At 38.4% G+C, this 26,185-nt stretch overlaps 1 protein-coding gene across 1 annotated transcript; it reads left to right on the top strand.

Annotated features, from left to right (window-relative positions):
- Positions 1 to 6,864: 6,864 nt before the first annotated feature.
- LOC121880138 (E3 ubiquitin-protein ligase synoviolin B-like) lies at positions 6,865 to 7,482 on the top strand (the record flags this gene model as incomplete). Its single annotated transcript, XM_042387198.1, is given in 1 exon segment — positions 6,865 to 7,482. A coding segment is annotated over 1 exon segment (160 nt), but the record flags the coding sequence as incomplete, so codon positions are not given.
- Positions 7,483 to 26,185: the final 18,703 nt, after the last annotated feature.

The following is a 26,185-nucleotide window of genomic DNA, read 5'->3' as shown; positions in this document are numbered from 1 at the left end:
TTATCTATGTCGGACTTACGACCAGTCGGACTTATGACCTGGATTTGGGACCCTAACCCCGTCGTAAGTCAGGGAGCACCTGTATAATAATCCAGAATAGTTTATCTAAAAGTTTGGTTAAATAAATATATTTAAAAATTAAAAATCTAAAGGATTTGTGCGTGAATGAACCTGTGTGTTACAGCAAAGACTAAAGTACAGAGACAAGCTTGCTTTTATACACTTCATGATGACTAGCTAAAGCAGCCCGAAGACCACAAACACAGTTAACTACCAGACTAGATGTCACTATGTTTTGTCCCTGAATCTGATTAGTCACATACTCAAATGGCTCAAGTATATCACAGAGCTCCTTGATGGTGTTCAGCTCAAACTGCTTCCGCTTGTAGGGAGTGTCAAGTTTGTCCCACACTTCAGGTGAAACTAGAAGTACTGACCCCATCATCGTCAACTGGCTATTCCAGCGTGTACATGATGCCATGTGGAGTTTGAATTAATTTAAGAGCACTTCTGCAGCCACTGTTGATTTCCTGCAGAAGCTGACGAGCATTGATACTTTTGCAAGAATTTGCTTGATCTGGCCATCTTGCTCCATACCATCTTTCACCACTAGCTGCAAAGTATGAGCGAAACATGGACTGTGGTTTGGGGGTAGGCATTCAAACTTTGTAGTGTCATCAGGTGGTAGGATATCACAGTCATTATCATCAAACTCATTATCTTCATCAAGTTGTTCCACTGGGAATAGGGTGAATGCCTTCACCATATTTGCTGCATTATCAGTAACTATGGTAGTAACTTTACTTCCAACATTATAGGAGGCCACCGTTTCTTGACACATGTCGTAGATATTGTCTGAAGTATGGGAGCCTTTAAAGCGACGACATGCCAACATAACGCTATTCATGGTGTGGTCAAGGATGAAGTGACCAGTCACACCTATAAATGACCTCATATCCCTACTGGACCACAGGTTGATGGTGAGACATATATTCTGGACTTCTTGTAACTGGGTCTTCAACCTTGTTTGAACAGTGGTTGAATGCTGTGGTAGAAGCACACTACTCGGATGCTTACGACTGGGCATTGTGAACATCTGCTCTGCAGTTGCCATGAGTATGCGGATCGCTCACTTTCAACCAGAGACAGGGGAAGGAGATCATTGGCAATAAATGCCACGATACAGTTAGTAAGTTCCATCTGTCGTAGGTCGGTGGATTTCCACTTGGTATCGGTACTGTTTCTTGTGAACTTATTCATGGAGAGTTGTTTTGGATCAACTACTTGATCATCGAGCTTTGCATAGATGTCTGGATGGCTCTTCTGAAAATAAAAACACAAAATACATATAATTAAGCATGCATTACCCTGAACAAGCTTATCACCAATGTTCTTCAGGTTTAGAATTCATAGAGATTTTCCATAAGAACACATATCACTGACAGTATTCTATTATATCTCAGAATTAACTTTTATATCTCAATTCCATGGCATGTCCATGATATAGTCCATGACAATGGAACGTCTTTTGTGAAATGGCAGGATTCTACACCTGAAGAATTAAATTTGTAGGTATTGCTATTTTAGATTGCATTATTTGTATATTGTTGGTTATGTGAAATAAGCCATTAACATAAGATGTTCCAAGTTACAGTAGAAGTCCAAAAATCCGGACTGCTTGGGGATTGGGTCGGTCCGGATTTTCGGATTTTCCGGATTCTCAGGCAGTACTTTTAAAATTCAAATTTAAGGAGGAATAAAGAAGAGATGAACAGGTACATTTTGATAGTTTATTCATTAGCAAATATAGCATGCTTCATTTATCAAAACAAGCAGTTTTAATGAAAAAGCTGTGAATTCTAGAATTTTATTCTTTGCCTTTTTTATATCATAAATTGTAGACTTTCCAATGTCGTATGTTTCAATTAGAACAGTATTGCTCACACCACGTTCTAGTTTCTTAAATATTTCAAGTTTGTCACTCAATTTCAACGTGTTCTTCTTTCTCTTCACACAACGAAGTTTATCTACTTTAGGAGCCATTATTATGGGCTTGTACAGTACTCTGTAAACGGAAAGAGTAGGACTCAAAATATTGTTATATTACAATGGTATTCTATTCATACTGTGCTTGATATAATGCATTCACGGAAATGTAATATTTTTGCTGAAATGACGTACATATTACAGTGGAAAGTGGGATAAAATCGTGACGAAAACAATGACTTTCGCTTTCTTTCGTTCAAAAGATGTTACCGTAATCGCTTTTCGAATGGTTTTCAGTTAAAAAAACTGTTGTATTACAATAATATTCTATCCTAATTGACTTGAATAAATACTACGATACCATATTTCTGAATATTTTCATTAAAATCCATCAAAATCATTTTCCTTGTCATTGTCTGCAGCACCAAACAGCTTCTCCCAGTCCTCTCCTTGAACAGGGCTAGAGGGTACGTGTTTTTCGAATCGTTTTCAGTTAAAAAACTATTACATCACACATATATTTTACCTAAACTGCGCCTGAATGAATATATTCTCGGAAACAAATAGTAGTTTTGCTGAAACGTGATGTATTTCATTGTAAAATAGGATAAAATACATGACGAAAACAAAAGACTTTACCTAAGCTTCTGATGTTCTTGAGATGTTACTCGTTTTTTTAATAGTTTTCGGTTAAAATTCTGTTATATTACAATGATATTCTATTCATACTGTGCTTGATATAATACATTCACGGAAATGTAATATTTTTGCTGAAATTACGTACGTATTACAGTGGAAAGTGGGATAAAATCGTGACGAAAACAATGACTTTCGCTTTCTTTCGTTCAAAAGATGTTACCGTAATTGCTTTTCGAATGGTTTAGTTAAAAAACTGTTGTATTACAATAATATTCCCTCGTAATTGACTTGAATAAATACTTGAATGGAAATATACGATATTTTTGTTGAAACTACCCGCGTTTCAGTGTAAAGTGTCGTAATAATATATGGTAAACAATTTGCCTTCGGTACTCGTGTTTCAGGCACTGCGAGCCTCAGTTTATAGGACGTAGAGCATTTTTACTGAAGGTTTTGTTGTTCCATTACCCTCAAAAACGTGGGTCGAACTATAAACGAGGAATATCATAAATTAACGATTTCTTGGTCAAAAAATCAGGGTCGACCTATAAACGAGGGGGGATTATACTGTAGACGAGTATATACGGTATGTTGTCACAGTTTGAGTGCTCGTTTTAAAGTGGCGACCACGTGGTCGCTTGTTGTCGCTGTGCAGCTGTGGTGCTCACGCATGCGTACATACACACAAAAGCCCGCTAAAAAAAAAATATATATATATACAGGTATATAGTTTTCGAAAAGTCCGGATTCTCGGGTGGTCCGGATTTCTGGCATCCGGATTTTTTAACTTTTACTGTATATCTAATCAACAACATAAATATTTTGTCCCTCTTTTGAATAAATTAAACCTTCCTATTTTAACTGTACAGTATCTAAAATTCTAAATTAATATTATAATTTATACATTGCTCACCTCTAGATGCCTCCTGAAGTTTGATGTTGCTTTGTTAGATCCAGCAACAGCCTGGTTACAATGATGGCAAACAGCTTTCTCTCACCGGAAGTAGGCATGATGAAATGACCATACACATTTGATTTGGGTGGCAATTTGCCCACATAAGATATCTGCTTTTGAAACAGATATAAGTCACCTGTCACAGTGACATTGACTAACACACTGCTGAGTCTGAGTGCTGACAGTTCAATACTAATATGCCCCAGTCACTTCAATATGGACAGGAGAAGGAGGGCAAAGTGGTAAGCTTATACTGCCATCACAGACCAACAGGGCAGGGCAGGCCAGGACGTGTACTGAACACGTGTGTTTTACCCACACTATCTCAGTCAGGCCCACGGACAGGAACTGAACTTGTTGTGAATCTTAAATATATCTGAAATATATTTATTAGAAACACATGAAATATGCGGGAAATAGTTTCTCAGTTCAATGAAAATTAATACATCACTTGATGTATTTTTAATATATTTTTTGTGCTAGCTAACTGTATATTTTAGTTTTTATTTGAATATAAGTTAATTCTTGCAAAATAATGAAGATGCGTATTATAGCATAATATATTATTTTATCAATTCACATCAATTCATTACATCAATTCATATTAATTCACATCAATTCATATCAATTCCAATTCACGGATTTTTTTAATCAATTCCAATTCAATTCATAATTGACCCCTTGTCTGGTGGCAACACCTGATCAGCCCCAGCCTGCTTGCATACTCAAGTGTCTTAGTTCTCAGTAGGCCTTTAGCAAATCTGATTAGACCAATGTACAGTATTCAGTAAGTGCTGTTCATTTCATAAGATTTTTTGATTAATATTTCCCATTTCTTAAAATACTATTTTTCTGGTGACCAGAGTATCTCAGAGTCTGAAAAAAGTGAATTCCAATATACAGTCATCCCTTGGTTATAGCGCATTTGGTTATCCCGATTTTCGTTATCACACCTCCATCAAAATCTGCACACCTGCTGTTATAGCGCATTTTTCAAGCCAAGAATTTCGTTATCACGCAGTTGCCTCCAGGTGTTTTTACCCATTTGCTTCACCTACATCTATTGAGGATAAAATCTTTCACCTACAAATTGACAATAACACATTTGCTGTAATCAGACATATCTAAGTTGCCTCAACAATTGCAACCCCAGTTCCAATTTCACATTGTGTCATTACTAAGGAATAACGAAGTCTCGGGTGCACTCTAAGATTGAGAGAAAACAGAGGACTCAGGCGTCCTGAAGCGATGAGAAAACGGACTCCTCAGACGGGGGACTCAAATAAAGAAAGCATAGCTATATTTTTTGTGGACTACAGTATTGAGCGTACCCTTTTCATCACTTTGTAATAAACCTAGCCATGCCTATGTGTGTTTCTGATACTTACCATAACATTATCCATATCTTTAGTGGGTTTAAATGGTCGTAAAATGGGAAAATTGGGGTTGGGTCTTGGGTGCCTGGAACCAATTAGAATAAATCCCATAGGTTCTGTACTTTCGTTATCATGCACTCGGCGCGGTCCCAATTAGGCGTGATAACCAAGGGATGACTGTATTGAAGTCCGATTACTGTTTATGTAGTGTTTCCCCTCCATCACCTGTGTCACCTACCATTCCCCTGCATCACTTACCATTCCCCTGCATTACCCACCATGCCTCTCGCCTACTACAATGATTCATTCTTTGCCTGCCATGCTGGTAAGTGTTACTTTTTTAAAATTAGTAATTGCATGTAAACATACTGTATATGGGTCAATAATTTTTCATTGTTGTACTTTTGGAGGGGGGGGGGGTGAGTGCCCCAATAAGTCGGAATTTGGGAGAAGACAAGGTTTTACTTTTACTCAAATTAATCTGTCGGGCAAGGATTCCAACAATGCTAATTATATTTTTTCTATGTCAAGACAGTGACATTTTATGAGGAAACAATATTTAACCCAATGCATGTCCTTCACTTGTAAGCCTACCCATGCACCGCCACACGGCCAACCCATGCACCGCCACACGGCCAACCCATGCACTACAGCCCTGTGTTTGGTTCTTTGTCGATGGTAAACCCGCCATCGCATGGCTCCACGATTATCAGCTAGCACCGTACATTGTACTTACTATCAGTGTTTTTTATATAGTGAGAGGACAGCACTAACATTTAGATAGAAATGTGTTATGGAAACTGTGTAGTGATATTTTCTGTGTTTTTGTGACTGTAAGGTGGTGCGTCAACTCTGTTGTTTAGAAAATGTGAGCAGTGCCGGCTGGTATCATTGTTTTGTTATCGTTTGCTCTCTTTTTGTGACAAGAGGTTGTGTGGGAGTCAGAGTGACATCTCCACTCCACCTACAAAAGTCCCCTTAGCCTCGAAGGGGACATATGATGATGACCAGGCTTATTCTTCAGGATGTGGTGAATGTTGTTTAATTGTTTTGTACTGATAGTAGTGTTGTGAGAATTGTTTTGTCGGTGATACATGTTTGGGGACTGACTGGGAACATCTCATTGAACCCCATGTTATACTGCTCTCTATTTACGATAATTTACCTAGCGATGGGTTTTTCAGGAACCTAACTCCATCTTATCCCAAGGTTTACCTATACTGTACAGGGGGGTATTTCTATGAAGTTGGAAAAAAATAAGATTTTTTCCAAAAAATATATATTTTCTTTATTAAAATAATTTTTTTACCGATCTCATAATTTATATCTTTATGCCTTAATGCCAACCTTTCCGTAGTTTGCTCAAACCAACATCATACTGTACTTTTCCATTTAGTTTAAAAGCCCTTTATAACAGATAAAAGCTAGCTTCCTTAAGTTCAGCTAATATTTATAGTTTAATAATAAAACACTAGAGTGCTGTTACTGAAAAATACTGGAATGATTTACATGTTAACATCAGTATCTGATGAAAATAGAAAATTATGAACTTTAACACATTAACAGTTGATGAAAACTACCATATGTTTATTGAAAAAAAAATAACGTACCTTCACAAAACCATACATTTAGAAAAAATAATTACATAATGTTATTTCCATGCCTTATTTTGATGCATATCTGCATTAAAATCACTTTAATGATATCCAATTATTTTTTCTTCTGATTATAATTGATTAAAATCACATGATTGAATTTACTTGACTAAACTCATGCCAACCCTGTTTCTTTTAATAGAGTTTCTCCTTCCACAGTAAATCTGTAACTAGAACTGCATTAAGTAACAGTCCAGTGCAAATTTTTTATGTATAGCTTTCCACCACTTACTGTGTTCTTCTAACTACACAGACCTGACGTTACATCATCATCAGCCAGCAGTCAAGTGGAGTCATCAATGTGGTATAGCACAACTACTGTAGCTGACACATCAACACCTGATCCATTAGACCCAGAGGATCCACAGGAGATCAGAAGGAGGCGATTAGAGCGCTTCTCACAAAACTCCTAGGGAACCATATTGTTATATTTCAGATATCCTGTTGTTAATTTCCAGTCATGGTTAAGAAGATAGGTTTATGTAAATAAGCTATAGGGAATATCAGTTTTACTATTTCCGATTTTGTGTAAGAGGATGCGACTTCCTATATATTAGGGGAAAAGTTCTTTTGAAAAATCAGATTAATTCATATTCAATGGTACTTATTTTTTCATGTTGCACATATAGGGACTGCTTTTTTATAGATGAAATGTGGGTTTTGCAGATGGGTGTCAAATAATTTTTTTTTCTTGTCTGCATGAAAAGATTTATAATCTGCATTAATCACAAGAGTATTTCATGCAATAATGCTAAATGGTGTGGGGAGTTTGATTTTGATTGTGCCCAAACTTTATTCAAAGGGACAACTGAAGGCTAGCAGCCAAGACTGTTGTCATTATTTGCTTAGAAAATATATTTTAAATTACTTTTGAAGTTGCTTTATTGTAAATCTTTGTAACCTTCATGGCCAGAATTGAAGACAAATAAAAGCCACAAGATAAACAATTAGTCATTAAGCCATTAATCTTTTACAGTTTTGAGTATAGCAAAGAAATGGTCATATTGACATCAACATTTATTATTACAGTACAGTACTGTAAATCATTATCCATTATTTCTTTCCCAGGGCTAGTAGCAGTGTTAAAATGATGTGCAGGAGTTTATAAGGATATTGAATTTCAAAATTCTTTATGCAGACAGGAGTTAAAAAATTTCATGCAGAATTAACTCTTTTACATTCAATCTCATAATCACTGCATTGTGACAGTAAATAACAGTACAGTACCTGTATAGTGTACTACACTGACCATATTGAGAATGAATAACATAGTCTGTAACACAACAGATTTGTTCATTTCTGTATTATTATGAGTATATTTCAGATGCCAGGTTGATTCTAGTAAGTAGGTATATACTTCATGTATACAGGGTGTCCAAAAAGTAAGTTTGTAAAATAATCTCTAATCTCTCTCTCCCTCTCATATATACATATATATATATATATATATTTCATGTAAATCCACAATGAAAACGTGGATAAGATAAATCTTGATAAAATCACACGGGAAAATGGGAACAACGGAGCACCTTAGCTTTCGTCTTTATTCAAGACATCTTCAGTTGCCTCTGAAGATGTCTTGAATAAAGACAAAAGCTAAGGTGCTCCGTTGTTCCCATTTTCCCATGTGATTTTATCAAGATATATATATATATTCAAGCCGCTTGCGGTAATTCATTCAGCGCTTAAACCAAGTTTTCTCTTCTTGTGATTATCAGAATATCGCGCACCCACAGTGATATATATATATATATATATATATATATATATATATATATATATATATATATATATATATATATATATATATATATATATATATATATATATATATATATATATATATATATATATGTATGTATATATATATATATATATATATATATATATATATATATATATATATATATATATATATATATATATATATATATATATATATATATATATATATATATATATATATATATCAAAACAATCTTCAGAGGAACTACATTGCCTCTAGATGTCTTAACAAAGACTTAAGCCAAGGTAATCTGTTTCCATTTCTCAGATTTTATCAAGATTTATCTTATCCATTGTGGATTTACATGAAATATGTATATATATGTATGTGTGTGTATATATATATATATATATATATATATATATATATATATATATATATATATATATATATATATATATATATATATATATATATATATATATATATATATATATATTACTCTGACTAAATGACAACATTTTTGTTTTTGCTAATTTACTCTTAGCTTTCCAGTCCACACCCACATGTTGAATTAATTTGTTCCTTCATCTTGCCTCCAAAGTCCATGCCTCATATAATGATATCAGCTCAATATATCCCCTGTACAGTACAGTATATCTCCAGCTCTGCCTCTTTAGATGCATCCTTACTGGGACCAAGTTGACAAATGAAATACAAGGTACAATAAACTCTTTAATTAATGGGTGTCTTGTTAACAGGGTTAACAAACAGGACTGCATTGTTCCAATAACAAAACAGGATTGGGTACATCATCCTATCATTTCAAAATATTCCTATATCTCCATGTTAATTGGAGCCACTTGGGTGCTGCTCCAATCAGCACACTGATTGGTAAGCTTTCCCTTATACCATCTTCATAGGACATTGATTGTTCAACTCTAGCTTTAAGTGGAGCAACCAGTTTGTAGATTCCTTGGTTTTCATTCTGGCATCATGTTGTACTCACTGTGATTTTGTCATGCATCTGTTGTATTTTTGTGTGTGTGTGACTATATACTGTACAAGACTGTATTATTATTGTATTACAGTACTGCTGGATTATCAATGGTTTCTTATTCGTATTAAAGGTAAACCTCTTTTAAGTCTGGCTGTACAGTAATTCCTTGCCAACTGCAGGGGTTACATTTTAGAATTTTCCTGAATTTTGCAAAACAATGGTTGGCCAGGGCTGTATCCAGTGGAGATGTGACCCCTGATAGACATCCCTAAAGTTTTATAGTTTACAGGTCAAGGTTAAAAATTAAGCATGCTATACCATACAGGCTTCCCCCAGCTTACGCAAGGGTTCCGTTCCTGATAATAAGCTGGGGAATGAATTCAAACTGAGCAGCGCCATTGTTGTTGTGGCGGGTAGGTACACCATCCCCCACCATAATGTAGCAACCACCAAAAATCCACATGAAATAAATTTTATAATTTGATTAAATTTTTTGTTCTATATCACTATATTCACATTTGAAAATGTTTTTAAATTTGCCCAAATTCCATAAGGGCGAATACAATCCCGAACACAGACATAAACCTGAACACAAACTGGGCATCACTGCTGTTGTTGTTGTTGTTCCGGATCCTCGGCCGTCTAGTAGCAACCACCACATGAAATAAATTTTAAAATTTTGGTGAATTTCTTTGTTATACTGTATGTATATATATATATACAGTATTACCCCGCCTAACGCGGTTTCACTTAACGCGTTTTATCATATACGCGGTGCCTCGCCAGAGCTGAACTTTCACTTAACGAGGAATTTTTCATCATATACGCGGGAAGCGGCGCGGGCACGATGCGCACAAGGTCGCCCAGTCATGAAAACATTACCGAGTTCTTCACCCGCCACCCACCACAGCCGGCCCAAGTCAGTGATAGTGATAATTATAGTGAGGATATGGACTTATATGGCCTTTGAGGGGTTTGACAAAGAGGCCCTGCAAGCCTCTGTGGTGGTGTGATACAAGTGATACAGGTGAGGGCCAATAATCTGCCCTCTGCCTCGGAACCAACCCCCCATCCCCGTGTGCCCAGCCATCTTTTCTACTAATGCAAGTGTTAAAAAACCTAATATTATTGATATTTCTCTTAATTATTAATTGTGTGTGCATACCATCATAAAGTTAAGATAAAATTTTTACTACAACATAGTTGTGTGTCGTCAAAAAGTGGAGTTTGGGGGTCGGGCCAGTCTCTATTGGAATTAAACCCATATGTTCTGTTGTTCACTTAACGCGGTACCCTGTGGGTTCAATTGACCGCGTTAAGCGGGGTACTACTGTATATATATATGTGTGTATATATATATGTATATATATATATATATATATATATATATATATATATATATGTATATATGTATGTATATATATATATATATATATATATGTATATATATATATATATATATTATTATATATATATATATATATATATATATATATATATATATATATATATATATATATATATATATATATATATATATATATATATATATATATATATATATATATATGTGTATATATATATATGTACAGTTAACCTCACTACGCGTTAATGTAACGGAGGGTACCGAAGCGGAGAAAGCGTAAAGTGAATACAGTGGGGTATGCTATAATCTAATCTAATTGGTTCTAGAACCTTGTTCGTTATAGCATTCGATCGTTATAGGATTAATCCGTTCCAGGCCCCAAAATACAACCACTTAACACTGAAAAATATAATATAAATTGTAAAAGTGCATAAATATGCATCTAAAACCCTGAAATAAAGAATATCATTAATATTTGTAATAAAAACAATAAATTAGAACAAAAAAAATTTAAATAATGTTCGTTGTAGGAGTTTCAGCTCTAGATTATAGCATTCTCAATTTTATAGGTAAAACCGCTAGTTATAGGAATATTCGTAGTAGGATTAGTTAAGTTATAGCATACCCCACTGTAACATAACATATGGGATTAATTGAAATGGAGTCCATCACGATCCCCAACTCCACTTTTGACGACACATAACTATGTTGTAGTAAAAATAACATCTTAATTTTATGATGGTACATGCACACAATTAATACTTAAGAGAAATAGAGAAATACAGTCGCCAAGTTAATGTCCATTCAAATAATGGACAGATTCCTCTCCCTCTCACACTACACTGCCGGCTCTTCCTCTGAGAAATTTTTGGGGAAACCAGGTATAGTAATAAATAATACCTCAAACTAAAGTTAGATAATATAATTGACATTGCTGGATTCCTTGTAAGACCAGGAATATTTTGAATATAAATGTCATATTTTTCACAAAAGATAACATACTTACTCAGATTAAACATTTTATCTAAAAATTTTATGTCTAATGCAAAATATATGATGTTTATATTCAAAATGATCACCAAATAAGAATTCCAGCAATGTAAATTATATTCTGGCCGGGTAATTTGTATGAATTTTATGAGCTAAAACGAATATCTTCAGTTAATAAAAAATATATTCTTCGACACTATCTGTCAATCAAAGTACCCCACCTTGCCTCCCCTCTTCCAACTGGCTACGGTCAGTCCCAACCCACCCCCCCCCCACCAATCCTCCTTCAAGAGATGTTGGTGAAAAATTTAGCGAATTTTATGAGCTAAAATAAAAATCTTCAGTTAATAAAAAAAAATTCTTCACACGGTAACAGATGGTCGGTTGTCGTCCCTCCTCCCTCCCACCCCCACCAACGTCCTACTAGATAAATGTGTGAATACCAGACTGTTTACCTTTTTAGTAATAAATAATAAATCAGACTAAAGTTAGATAATATAATTGACATTGCTGGATTCCTTGTAAGACTAGGGAATATTTTGAATATAAATGTCATATATTTTGGACAAAAGATAACATATTTACTCAAGAGAAAAATTATATCTAAAATTTGTATGTCTAATGCAAAAATATGATGTTTATATTCAAATGATCATCAAATTGTAAGAATTCCAGCAATGTAAATTATATTCTGGCAGGTAATTTGTATGAATTTTATGAGCTAAACATAAAAAAATTATACTTCACCCACTCCAGTATACATGAAAACCCGTGTAAAGTGAATTCTGGTTCTGGCGAGCAATCGTGAATACGTAAACAAAACCTACTTCACCCAGAGGCACGACCCCATTGGGCCTGAGGGCAAAAAATTAACATTCTGCAATAAATAATAATAATAATATAAAAATAAATATATATAAATATATACCTATGACAAACAAAATTGTTGGATTCGGACCGCATAGAGAGATATATATATATATATATATATATATATATATATATATATATATATATATATATATATATATATATATATATATATATATATATATATCAACCTCACTTTACGCGGCGACCCCAAACTCCTTTTGGCTGACACACAACTATGTTGTAGTAAAAATTTTATCTTAACTTTATGATGGTATGAAAAAACAAGTAATATAGAAGAGGGGTTAGGTTAGGAAAAATAAAAGGTTAACATAGGAAAAATAAAAAAGGTTAACATTGGAAAAATAAAGGTTAGGATAGAAAAACTAAAGATTCAGGTGGAACACTTCTACGTTAGTAGAAGAGATGGAGTCGACATCTCGCGAAGGGGATGGAGGCTGGATCGGGCAGGGCAGATTACTGGCCCTCAGGTGAATGCGCCATTACTGATCCCCACCATCACTGTCACTTACAGTTGTCAGGGCTTCCTGACAAATCCTCATAGTCATCTTCACTGTCACTATCACTGGCTTGGGATGGCTGTGGTGGATACGAAGCGAACTTCCCGGTTATGCTTTTTGGCGGCAGGTGTTTTAAGTTTTCTTGATACACCCCGTGATGCTCACGGCTCCATAGCCTGCACCAGCCGGTATGGAAGACTTCATAACCGTCATGTCGTCATTATCGGCGGGAAAGGAAGGACTTCATTTTCTCTGCACACTCCATGGCACCCTTAATATCACTTTGAGTTAAACTGTGGTGCCGGAGAATAGCGCTGTCTTCCTCCTCTTCCACTGTGTGATCTTCCAGCATCTAAATGCGGCAGTCACTTCGAGGATCTCTGATCACCTCAGGATATGTCGTCGTTGGTGGTCTCGGAGAAGCCTGGAACTGTAACAGTCTCGCGGCTTCTCTAGCAAGTCCACTGCTACTGCAACATTCTGAACCTCTGATACAGATTGACTCCTCCATCTCACCTGGTATTCCATGCAACACATGTCTCCATGCGTGGCCAGATTGTAGCAATAATTGGCTATTCCCATGACTCCACCAAGAAGTTCACAGCTTTCTTGATGTTAAATACTCTCGAATTGTTTAGACAGTATTTTTTGCTGTGCCAACTGTTGATCCTCATCTTCTTCGCTCTTGCTATGGGTGAACGGTGTCACTCAGGTTCACATGGCGCTCTTCCTGGTGTTGGTATGGTCGTTCAGGTTTAGCAGATTTTTTGTTGAGATGCAGCTTTTACATTACAGATTAACTCTTGGTCCGCGGGCTGTAATATAGGCGTAGTGTTGGGGTGACGATCTAACAGTAGAGGCGGAGTGTCCTGGTGTGTTGTCCAGCAACAGCAAAATATTGAATAGCACATTCTGCCGCTCCTGGGAATTTCTTTACGCCGGGAACAAAACAGTCATCAAACCAGGAGAGGGACGATATGAAACATCCACGCCTTACGTCGTCAGCCAGTGGACATTAAGCAGTCTGTATCCATGGTTTTTGTAAACGTCTTGACGCGTGCTGTGTGGATCACCGATAGCAGGCTTACAAGTGCAGGCGTTGGTGGTAAACAGGGCGGTGATAGTTCATTCCATCTTCATTGAATCCTGCTGGCATTCTTTACGAAGGATTTGGAAGGTAGCTTTTTCAGAAAGACCAGATTCGTCCATGTTAAACACCTGATTTGTCACTGTACTGTATCCTTCCTCCATAATCTCCGGCAAAAAAGCGGAGAAATTCCTAACTGCATATGCAGTCAGCACTAAGCTTCTTCACGTAATGTTTATATTGGTGATCTTATTCGGATCTTAAACCTCTGTAACCGCAGAGGAAGCATTAAAGGGTTTGGGCTCTTTAATTCCCATCTTTCGTGCCACTGCCATGTACAGTTCCGCGTCGTGATCCTTAACAGAAGCGGCGTGTCGATATCATGTTCGCCCTTTGGCCGCACCAAGTACCTCACAAGTAATTTTTCTGTCTTGAGAAGCACCTGGTTTGTGAAATGCTTGATCATAGAAGCACCTGTAGACTTTGTGATCTTCATGTCCTTTATCTTAGCTGCATCCTTCTTTATTGTTAAGATAAATAGATTCATTCACACCATGCTGGTAGCATGCGATCAGCCTGCCTTGTTCCTTTCTCAACTCTTGGATGATGGTATACTTCACCTCGTAACAGGAGCGTCGTGTCTTCTTTGGCTTAGTGCGCTGGGTCCAGGTAGAGAGGAGAAAGGTTTTCTTGGGGGTGGTGGTCGGCGGAAGCCATTTTGCACTGACAATGGATGCGATTGCAGTGTGGCCTTTGAGGATGAAACTGCAGCGGCTAGGTCAAGCGTCGTCTTTCCTCCCTCCTCCCTCCCGAATTGGACCACGTCATAATGCTAAGCCAATTACAGCTAGCAGCAGAGGGAGTAGGATGCATGGCCAATCACAGTCCGATCACGTCATATGGCGTCAGTGATAACATAGCAAAGACACACACTCGCAACCTTACTTAGCGGAGGGAGAGCACAAGCGGGCGGGTGGTGGAGTGGGGCGAATCTAAAAATAAGCGTCGCGCCCGGACACACTCCAGCGTAATGGGGTTCACGTGCAGCGTAATGTGAGCACGTTAGGTTCTGGCAAGGCACGCGTAAGCGTGGAAAGCGGAATGTGGGACGCGTAAAGTGAGGTTAACTCTCTCTCTCTCTCTGTGTGTGTGTGTGTGTGTGTGTGTGTGTGTGTGTGTGTGTGTGTGTGTGTGTGTGTGTGTGTGTGTGTGTGTGTGTGTGTGTGTGTGTGTGTGTGTGTGTGTGTGTGTGTGTGTGTGTGTGTGTGTGTGTGTGTGTGTGTGTGTGTGTGTGTGTGTGTGTGTGTGTGTGTGTGTGTGTGTGTGTGTGTGTGTGTGTGTGTGTGTGTGTGTGTGTGTGTGTGTGTGTGTGTGTGTGTGTGTGTGTGTGTGTGTGTGTGTGTGTGTGTGTGTGTGTGTGTGTGTGTGTGTGTGTGTGTGTGTGTGTGTGTGTGTGTGTGTGTGTGTGTGTGTGTGTGTGTGTGTGTGTGTGTGTGTGTGTGTGTGTGTGTGTGTGTGTGTGTGTGTGTGTGTGTGTGTGTGTGTGTGTGTGTGTGTGTGTGTGTGTGTGTGTGTGTGTGTGTGTGTGTGTGTGTGTGTGTGTGTGTGTGTGTGTGTGTGTGTGTGTGTGTGTGTGTGTGTGTGTGTGTGTGTGTGTGTGTGTGTGTGTGTGTGTGTGTGTGTGTGTGTGTGTGTGTGTGTGTGTGTGTGTGTGTGTGTGTGTGTGTGTGTGTGTGTGTGTGTGTGTGTGTGTGTGTGTGTGTGTGTGTGTGTGTGTGTGTGTGTGTGTGTGTGTGTGTGTGTGTGTGTGTGTGTGTGTGTGTGTGTGTGTGTGTGTGTGTGTGTGTGTGTGTGTGTGTGTGTGTGTGTGTGTGTGTGTGTGTGTGTGTGTGTGTGTGTGTGTGTGTGTGTGTGTGTGTGTGTGTGTGTGTGTGTGTGTGTGTGTGTGTGTGTGTGTGTGTGGAGGCGAGGAGCACAGGCGGGCGGGTGGTGGGTGGGGCGAATCTAAAAATAGCGTCGCGCCAGACACTCTCCGCGTAATGTGAGCACGTTAGGTTCTGGCAAGGCACCGCGTAAACGTGGAAACGCGGAATGTGGGACCGCGTAAAGTGAGGGTTAACTCTCTGTGTGCGCTGCGGTGTGTTTTTTTTTCTTCTATACCAAAATTCCCCAAGGGCAAATTTTGGGGTCATAATTTATAAAGTCCCTAAGCGTTAATTTCCGTAACACAGGGGATGCTTGTACAGTACTTATCAGTGTAACTATCACATCATATCAAGTTGCCCCTCAGGACAGCACAAGAGGAACTATTACTAGGGTGATTAGGCATGATTGTGTAACACACAAAAAATAACATGAAGTTGGAGACACATGGTAAGTGTAAACAAGTGCAGCGAGGTGGAAATGAGTCAGAGGCAGCGCACAGAGCCCTCTTGTGGCAAGAATTAGCACCATACCACCGCCCACCAAATTCAAAACTTCCACACCTTTCCTCATTTGTCGGATCTTCAGGTATAATTGTCAGTTATGCGAATTGGCAGTTAATGGGACATCGGTTGTCGTGGTATACCTGTACGTCAATGATCTCATTCTGAATGGTCTTAGAAGTGAACGTGGCCTTTCATGGGCGCAGTTTCTAAGTGTTTCTTTAGGATCTCGTCACCAGCATCAACTCGGAAATCCAGCAAGGCCAGGCAGTTTCCCCGAATTGTGCTAACATCATCATTGGCATCGTCTCGATCACCTTGGAGAGTTCATATTTTTTTATTCAGCAACTCGTGCACTCTGTGCTGATACAATCTGTCTGTGCACTGGCTGTATCTTCCCATCCTGAACAGAACGGAAACTATAAGATAATATGAGAGACTGACGGTGTAATTCTGACTTTGTATTATGTTCCTCTAGCTTTTTTGTTGCTGAATCCCAGTTGGTGAGTGGATACTGGTATAGTTTGTTGAGCTTACTGCTGTTGCAACCTCCTCCTACACCAAACAACAAACACAGCAGGCAGAAAGCTCCATCAGCTGATGGCAAGTTATACTTGCCATGGGTATAGTCACAGCCACTCACTGTTGGATCTCTAACTTTCTTGATATTTTGGAGATGGCAACTTATATCCCTTGTGTGGCATCCAGTGCTAGGTCAACAGTTCATATTTTCTGTTGTCTGAGAGCTCATCAATACTATGTACTGTATATACAAAGCGATGTCATTGTTGATGTTATATAGCAACATCAGATACAATATTATCTTATATCATTACACTTTATATTCAAAACGTTTAGAAAAGCTAACATTAAAGCCAACCACCAAATCGAGTACGCATACCAACACACACGTAGGTAACCACTCAACTACTTATAACAAAATCACGAGCTTTATCCACATCTGTGTTAGCTGCTACTGACTGGTTAGAAAAACCATCGAACCCACAATCAGTTGATCAGGAATCTAGATCATCAACTTCCTCAATCTCTCTAGCCTAACTTCATGTGACAACACATAATGGAAACAATGTGCAAACTATTTTTCCAATTCAGCTGTTGGGTTAGTACTTAATGACTCAGAACAAACGACAGGATTTAGAACAAGACCACCTGCAATATCATTACCTAGCAGAAATGTCACATCATCAACTGGTAATGAATCCTGCTCTCCCACAATTACTGGATGGGAAGTAAGATCTGTCTTAAGATACAGACGACATAATGGAACAACTATGGATCCACCACATTTGCACTAGTATAAATTTCATCCACGAATGGGACCGAACATTCAACCACAATACTGAGAAGCTCTGGTATCTCAAAGAATACTCACAGGTGATGCTTTTTTTTCTCAAATACAGACACTGATCCAGTGAAGCAGAATGGTTTAAATGATAGTTGAGGGTCCCTACGCTGGTTTTGCAAGAACACTTGATGGGACAACAGAATCTGTCGAAACCAGTGCAAGATTAATGTAGGGTTTATTTTCAGCTCGAGACTGCTGAGTTTTGGACAGTTAGCTATGAAATAGTCTGGCTTCTTACAGTAATGGCACACCTTATCCACACTAAATCCAACCTTCTTAACAGAAGAATTGGCACTAATTGGAGATAGCATCATTCCAACTCGTTTGACTACCTAAAGTGTTCTTACCACCCTGAAAATGATAAACAGGTGTGACTGAGGCTGACTTAGTTATTACACACTTTACATTTTTGTGCTTATAAATCGAACTGTAATTTTTCAAAAGTAGCAGTTCTTTCTAAAGTGTTCTCTTCTTGTTTACACAAACGCTCTGATCTCAGGAGACACACCTCTCAAGTATTGCTCAAGTGTTACTACTTATCATACATCTTTACTTTATTGGAAGATAACCATCTATTTCTAAGCTTGGCAAGTACATAGGCATATTCAATGTAATTATGAGTACCGAGGGTTCTTTAAAAGATTTTCTGAATTTGACTCTGCAGTTACCTGGTAAGATTTAAGGATAGCCTCTGTAATTTGCTCATAATCATTTTGTTGATAACTGGACAAAAACAACTAAGTAGAGCATCATTTACCCTTAAGAACTGATTTAACCAATAAAGGCCAATACCTCTGGGGCAACTGTAAGGTGGATGCTACATTTTCAAATTGCATGAAAAACTCCTAAGGGCCCTGTTCGATAAAGAAAGGAACCAGCTCGGAGATTTTTGCAATATTAAATTAATGATCCTTCTTACCAGAGTCATTATTATCAGTCAATCCAAGTTGAGCTCTCCTCTTAAGTAATTCTAACTGGAACCATCTCTCTCTCTCCTTCTCCTCCTCCTAGAACTTTAATTGGATCTCAATTTTTTTATTTTCTTTATGTAACTAAAATAACTAAAGGAACTAAATTTACTTGAGTACTGTAATCAAGTAACAATTTTGGGTACTGAACTTAATTTTTAAAAGGGGTTCACATTTTTTTTACATTTACTTCTTAAGTATGGTTTCCTAATAGGGTACGGTGGTCCCTCGGCTAATTGAACACAATTCGTTCCAGAAGGTCTCTCGTTAACCAAAAATTTCGTTAACTGAAACCATTGTTTCAATGGGATTTTGGGTAATTGGTTCCATCACCCGAATATTACGTACAAAGTTAAAAAAATCTTGGTAAAGTACACTTACTTTGAGGTGTGTATGTAGAAGGCTCCTGGTTGATGATGATGATGATGGGAATTAGAAGTGGGGGTGGAGGAGAAGGGAGAAAGAAGAGTGGGGTGGAAGAGAAATCACCCCATGCTTCATGCTGTCATTTCACCAATAAAATTTTAAGTTCACTAGGTGTAATTCAAGATTATTTTATTTAAATCAACACTGCACTGTGCTATATATTATCAATGTGTTAACTAAATTTCAGAATTACCAATAATTTCAATGTAAAAATGCAAAAATATTCAAGACACCAACAAAATAGATGTTCACTTCACTGTCAACAAAGCCAGACTGGAGCCTGGTGGCTGAGTCAAGCTGTTGATGGACGCACAAAAAACTAGTTCCTTATACTGCATATATTATCAATATGTTAACTAAATTTTAAAATGACTAATAATTTTAATAAAAAAATGCAAAAATATTAAAGAGCACAACTTTCTTGATATTTACTCCACTGGAAACAAATGTAAACATAGAACAGACAAGTGAACGTGCGCCTTTCGTGCCCGGTGAAAGTTTGAGCGCTCGTGCTTGGCTAGCGCGCAACCGCCGTCCGGCTGACAACATACAGCGACAAAATGGTTGATTAATGCCTTCCTAAAGAAACCATCCTCATGGGACCAGGTTTGTTTCACTACGAATTTTTTGCAATTTTTCCACCAAGTTTGATGAAAAACGATTGTGCCGTTTCGGCTGCCCAAAAGAGACGCACACACACACGGCTATTCCTATAGTATATTAGATTATTGAATTGGCAGACTAGCTCATCGGCTGATCAGCTGATGCTCACAACAAAGCGTGTTGTTCACAAGGATTTTGTTAATCAAAGTTTTGTTCATTAACCGAATTGAAGATCCTTATGGGAGGTAATTCAACTGCTCATTTATTGATACTGTAATTATTTTACTTATAGTTTAAATCATTTACTGTGAATGGATGGGCAAGGTTATTCTTTGGTGTAATTTTATTTTATTGTTTGGTATTTATGGATAAGTTCATTAAATATTCGGGTTCAGACATTGCTGACTTAGTGGAGCATTATCATAGTAACTTTGATCATTCAGAAAATGCAGTCTTACCTGACGCATTGCTAGCTACTGGAGCTAGTTTTTACGCTGAACTACAGGTAGACTTGCAAGGGACACAGACGCATTCCAGGCGACACGCTTTAATTGAGAGTAGAGAACAATTTATTGATAAATCATTTGACGATTTAAACCATAGAAACCTTAGGTCTGGTAGTGCATTCGACACAACACCTTATTGTTGGCAAGCTCCCTCTCATCCTACAGAGAAACACAGTGTGTCAGAGACTCCTCCTTTACCTCCCGCATCCACTAATCCTTCAGTTACATCTAATTTGCCGAACAACTCCTTAACCATGGCTACAGCTAGTTCAGGCATATCATCTAATAATAATAATATTGTTCAAGTATTACCACGCAGTGACTGCTTTCGTGAGTTCACGGCAGAAGATGATTATCTCGTAACTGTTTTTACGGTCGTGAAGATACCATGAAGAACATCCAAATAACGGGGCATGAAGAGAGCAAGGCTTTTGTCCTCGGTCACATAAAGGAACTCTTGCGAACATTAAGATGCTAGTGGTCTGGTGGATTCTTCATATAATGTGTTTAAAGGGACTTTAATTGGTCAATCTGAATTGGGGGCACAGCATGGTCACCTGAATTGGATGTTTCGATGGGTCTTACTCGTACGATTTGAGTAGAGGATACCATGAAAAGTGTCTCATAGCTGGTGATGTCTGTCAAGACATCAAGGCTAATCTTCGTGGTTCATCCTGGTTGGACCCTGATGGCAAAATGTCACTAGACATTTTTGCAAAAAGAATTGAAATTATTAGTTTTCTATTGACGATCTGTGACCTTGCGTATAATTATGCAAAGACAAATGATTATACCCACACTGATTTAATTTTTGATTTCGTAGGTAAAATCGCAATTAAGACACCGCGTACTCACCTAGCGAGGACGGTAACACCTGTTGCCTCAATGCAACGAGGAGTTCCCAAGGTCTTGCCTAGCATAGATAGCCACACCCCTCTTGCAAGTTTCTTGAGAAAGGTTCGTAAATGAGTCAACTCACATTCCTCTGGGTCAATTCTCCTGTTCTTGTACAACAGTTCTACAACACCTACAATATCTGGTTGGTGTACTCTTAGTAGTGTTTCAAACTCCTCTCTCTTATCAAGGAAAGTGTCAGTATTAGTGTACATGACATTCAAGCCAGAATTTGTTCTCGGTAATGTCTCTGCTCTTAGTAATAAACCCGCCCCCCCCCCATTCTCAGAAGCTGCAGCATTTGCTAAGTACACTGTATTTTGCAGGGTGTGGTTAGAAATATTGTTTACACGGCGATCGCCTCCTCCTGTCCGGTAGGCGGAGCTGCTGGTGCTGCCTCAGGGGGCACTACTCAGTCGAGTGTTCTTACTTGGAGCTGGCAGACGCTCGCCCCTGTGGGGTATGGGATGTTTGGTTCACACTCAGGATGGGATGGAGAAAGGAAACTCGCAATGTGCTCTCATGTATACATGTTGTATTGGATGTACAATGCAGCTTGGTGCTGGGAAGGCAGCATGGTTACAAGCGTGATGTAGAGAGAGCTGGTTGGTGAGGGTGCTCAGAGGAGGACAGCTTGTGGGTTGCCATGCTCGCCGGCGGGAGCGAGGACCGCCAGGCAGGCGGAGGAGGAGGTGGTGTTGCTGGCTGGTTGGTGTAGGTAGAAAGAGAGCGGTCACCACGAGGTCAGGTCTTCTATAGCGGTGGTAGGCGTAGGTAGATAGTTGACCCCTGCTCCGTGGGCGGCGCTGGTTGACCTAGACCATGAGGCATACACTGGGGAATTCGCGGGATCGGCTACTCAGCGACAAACAGCGTTTGTGGGGGAGAAATCCACTACACCCCACTAGGGGTCACAGCTCAAGATTGAAGAAGCCGCAAGTCCAGAAAACTGTGAGGACAAACTTTTTCGGAGTGAGGGTTGTGAACTCTTGGAACAATCTACCAGAAAGTGTTGTGACGGCACCGAGTGTGAGCTCTTTCAAGACAAAACTTGACCAACACTGGAGTGGGTTCAGGTACATTCAGGAGCTGGTGCATGCCCAGTACTTGCCAACAGTGCGTGACAGACGTAACCAATCGCCCGGGCGGCTAGCGAGCCGATCAGTGGTGAAGAGGATAAAAGTAAAGTAAAAAGTCTGACAGTTCCCTTCAGGTTAATTAATTACTTTCATAATTAACAAACATCCTTACAACAATTTCACCATGAACATTAGATTCTCTGATGTTCTTAAATGAAAAAGAGGTGACTTCAGCCTCGGTCAACAATCACTGGCATCTCTAGTGCCAATGTCAATGATACCTCACTCTCACTGCTGACTCTACCCTGACTTATATTGACAATTATGCCAACAGTAAATACAATTGAAGCTTTCAACATCAGTCACAACAGATCCTGAATGCTTCATCTGCATTCAGACATCTCTAAGTTGACGCAAAGCAAGGGTGTTCTCTTACCAATTCAAATGCATGAGCACCCTGTGCGGAATTTAGGTATACTTGAGTTTCTCCGGTAATGTGACAGAAAACAAAGGACTCCAGATGTGATTAAAGAATGAATGTTTCGACTGGGAGACTCAAAAGGTTTGCAGGTTTTGTGGGCGTGGAGCGTTATATGAATTATTAGGTTTTAACAGATTATGACTATGACAACGACACCGAGTGTGAGCTCTTTCAAGACCAGTCTTGACCAACACTGGAGCAGGTTCAGGTACATTCAGGAGACGGTGCATGCCCAGTACTTGCCAACAGTGCTTAACAGAGACGTGATCGTTCGCCCAAGCGGCTAACGAGCCGATCATTTGGTGAAGAAGATAAAAGAAAAGAAAAGTAACAGAAACGTGACTGATCGCCCAAGCGGCTGACGAGCCGATCAGTGGTGAAGAGGATATAAAAGTAAAGTAAAAAGAATAAAGATAAAAGCTAAGCTGCTCCATTGTTTTCCTTTTTCCTGTGTGATTTTATCAAGATTTATCTTATCCACGTTTTCATTGTGGATCTACATGAAATATATATATATATATATATATATATATATATATATATATATATATATATATATATATATATATATATATATATATATATATATATATATATATATATATATATATATATATATATATATATATATATATATGAAGAAGAGTATATATATATATATATATATATATATATATATATATATATATATATATATATATATATATATTGTATATATATATATATATATATATATATATATATATATATATATATATATATATATATATATATATATATATATATATATATATATATATATATATATATATATATATATATATATATATATATATATATATATATATATATATATATATATATATATATATATATATATACGGTCTTGGGTATGAGAGTTTGTTGACCAAACTGGAGTGGTCCATGGAAAAATTGGCCAAGGCCAATGAAGAAATTGAGAGGGCCACGTTGGAGAACCTGAAATTAAAAGAAGAGCTGGCGAAGTTAAAAGGGGAAGATGGACGAGTAAAGCCAGTGTCTGACGAAAACTCAAGCGAGTGGAAAGTTGTGAGTAATGGGAGGACCAAGCTGGTGGTGAAGAAGTACACCAAGGATACGTCAACAACGACAACAAAAGCTAAGTGTACCAACTCTTTCAGTCCCTTGATAGACGAATTGGACGTTAGTACAGTCAGGGACAGGGATGACAGGGAAGGTATAAAAACTTTAATTGTTGGTGACTCACAGGTAAGGTACATGGACAGGGCCTTTTGTGGTAAAAACAAAAATAGGATGAGGGTGTGTTTGCCAGGAGCTGGGGTGGGGGATATAATTGACAGGATGGACAATATCTTGTCTGGTAATGGGAACAAACCCATTATCTGCCTCAGTGCAGGAGGCAATGATATTGGTCGGTGTAGGAGTGAGGAGCTTCTTGATGTCTACAAGCAGCTATAGATCGGGGATAGACTAGGAGGGATCCCTTACTGAGCATGCGTGTCCTGCCTAGGAAGGAGAGTTGGCAGTGATTGGCTGGTTGAGGCGTGTTGGTGTCAACGATCGGCCTTGGACAGATATTGTAAGTCAATATCAGTCCTATCTATTGACAACTGGGACAACTTCTATGGCAGAAGGGACCTTTATGCTAGGGATGGGGTGCACCTGTCTAGGGATGGAGTAGCAACCCTGGCTGGGGCTCTAGAGGGGGCAGTTCAAAAGATATCGAAGTCTTTAAACTGCTAGGAGAACATATGAGCACTGGGGTGGAGGAGACTGCAGTGGGAGAGGGTAAACAAAGTGAAAGATTACAGAGAAATAGTGTTAGGAATGATGACAAAACTAAATTAGACAGGGAGTTTAAAACTAAACGCGGTAAGGGGAGGACTCAGAACACGACAAACTTAAATGTATACTACGCGAACAATAGTAGTATGAGAAACAAAATGGATGATATTAGGGCCTTGGTATGTACCGAAAAAATCGATATAATTGCATTCACTGAAACATGGATCAACCTAGACACACGTGAGTTACCAGTCGAATACCAAATTGCGGGTTACAAACTGTTCCATACCGATAGGCAGACCAGGAAAGGAGGCGGAGTAGCAATATATGTTAGGGATAATCTGAAGTGTGAAATAAATAAGGAAATAAAAACTGACCGGAATACAGAAACAATTTGGATAGAATTAATCGACGGTAGAGAAAAATTAATCACAGGAGTAATATATAGACCTCCCAATCTTGATAGAGTCAAAGAGCGACTTATCTGGGATGAAATGCGCAGGGCTTCCATACACAACAAAGTCTGTATAGTAGGCGACTTTAACCTTGGCCAAATAGATTGGACTGACCTAACAGGTAACTCAGAATCAGAAGATTTTCTCGAGACTATCCAGGACTGTTTTCTAAGTCAACATATAACTGAACCCACACGGGGTAATAATATACTCGATTTAGTTCTGTCAAACAGAGAAAACCTCATTAGCAGGGTCGAGGTAGGGAACGAATTTGCAAACAGCGATCACAAAGAAATTAGATTCCAGTTAGACTTTCAGGGCAGACGTAAGGAAAATTCCACTAAAGTACCAGATTTCAGAAGGGCGAACTTTGACAGTTTAAAGAGGCAGCTGAGAGAGAGGGTGTCGCTCTTGGCGCTGAACCTGTCAGATGACAACAACCTGATAACGAGATCTGAGATTGCCGAGTTCCACGACAATTTAAATAGTGAGTTACTTAATGCACAAAGGCAGAACATACCATACAAAAAACTCAGATCAGACAACAATGACCCTAAATGGATTAATAATTATTTAAGGAACATCATTGGCCAAAGGAAGGCTATAGGTAGAAGGATAAATCCTGGCGAAATTCACCTCCGGGACTATTATAGGGTATTGGCGAGTAGGGTTAAAACCGAGATAAGGAAAGCAAAGAGGAATAATGAGGTAAGGATAGCAAGGGAGGCGAAGACAAACCCCAAAGGATTCTACCAAATGTATCAAACTAATACACGAGAAACGATTGGACCAATACGGTCAGACACCGGCGAGCTCACTGATAACGACAGAGAAATGAGCAATAATTTGAATAAATATTTTTCAACAGTTTTCACCACCGAAAATTTAAACATGATACCCGAGGCACCGACTCTATTCAGAGATAGTGAAGAAAACAAATTAAGTGATTTAGTAGTGACTAGTAACGATGTTAGTAAGCAAATAGACAAACTATAGCCTAATAAGTCACCTGGTCCCGATGAGAT

Source organism: Homarus americanus, unplaced genomic scaffold (assembly GCF_018991925.1).
Source record: "Homarus americanus isolate GMGI-L3 unplaced genomic scaffold, GMGI_Hamer_2.0 scaffold30108, whole genome shotgun sequence".
Lineage (NCBI taxonomy): Eukaryota > Metazoa > Arthropoda > Malacostraca > Decapoda > Nephropidae > Homarus > Homarus americanus.
This window is presented reverse-complemented; position numbering and strand designations above follow the sequence as displayed.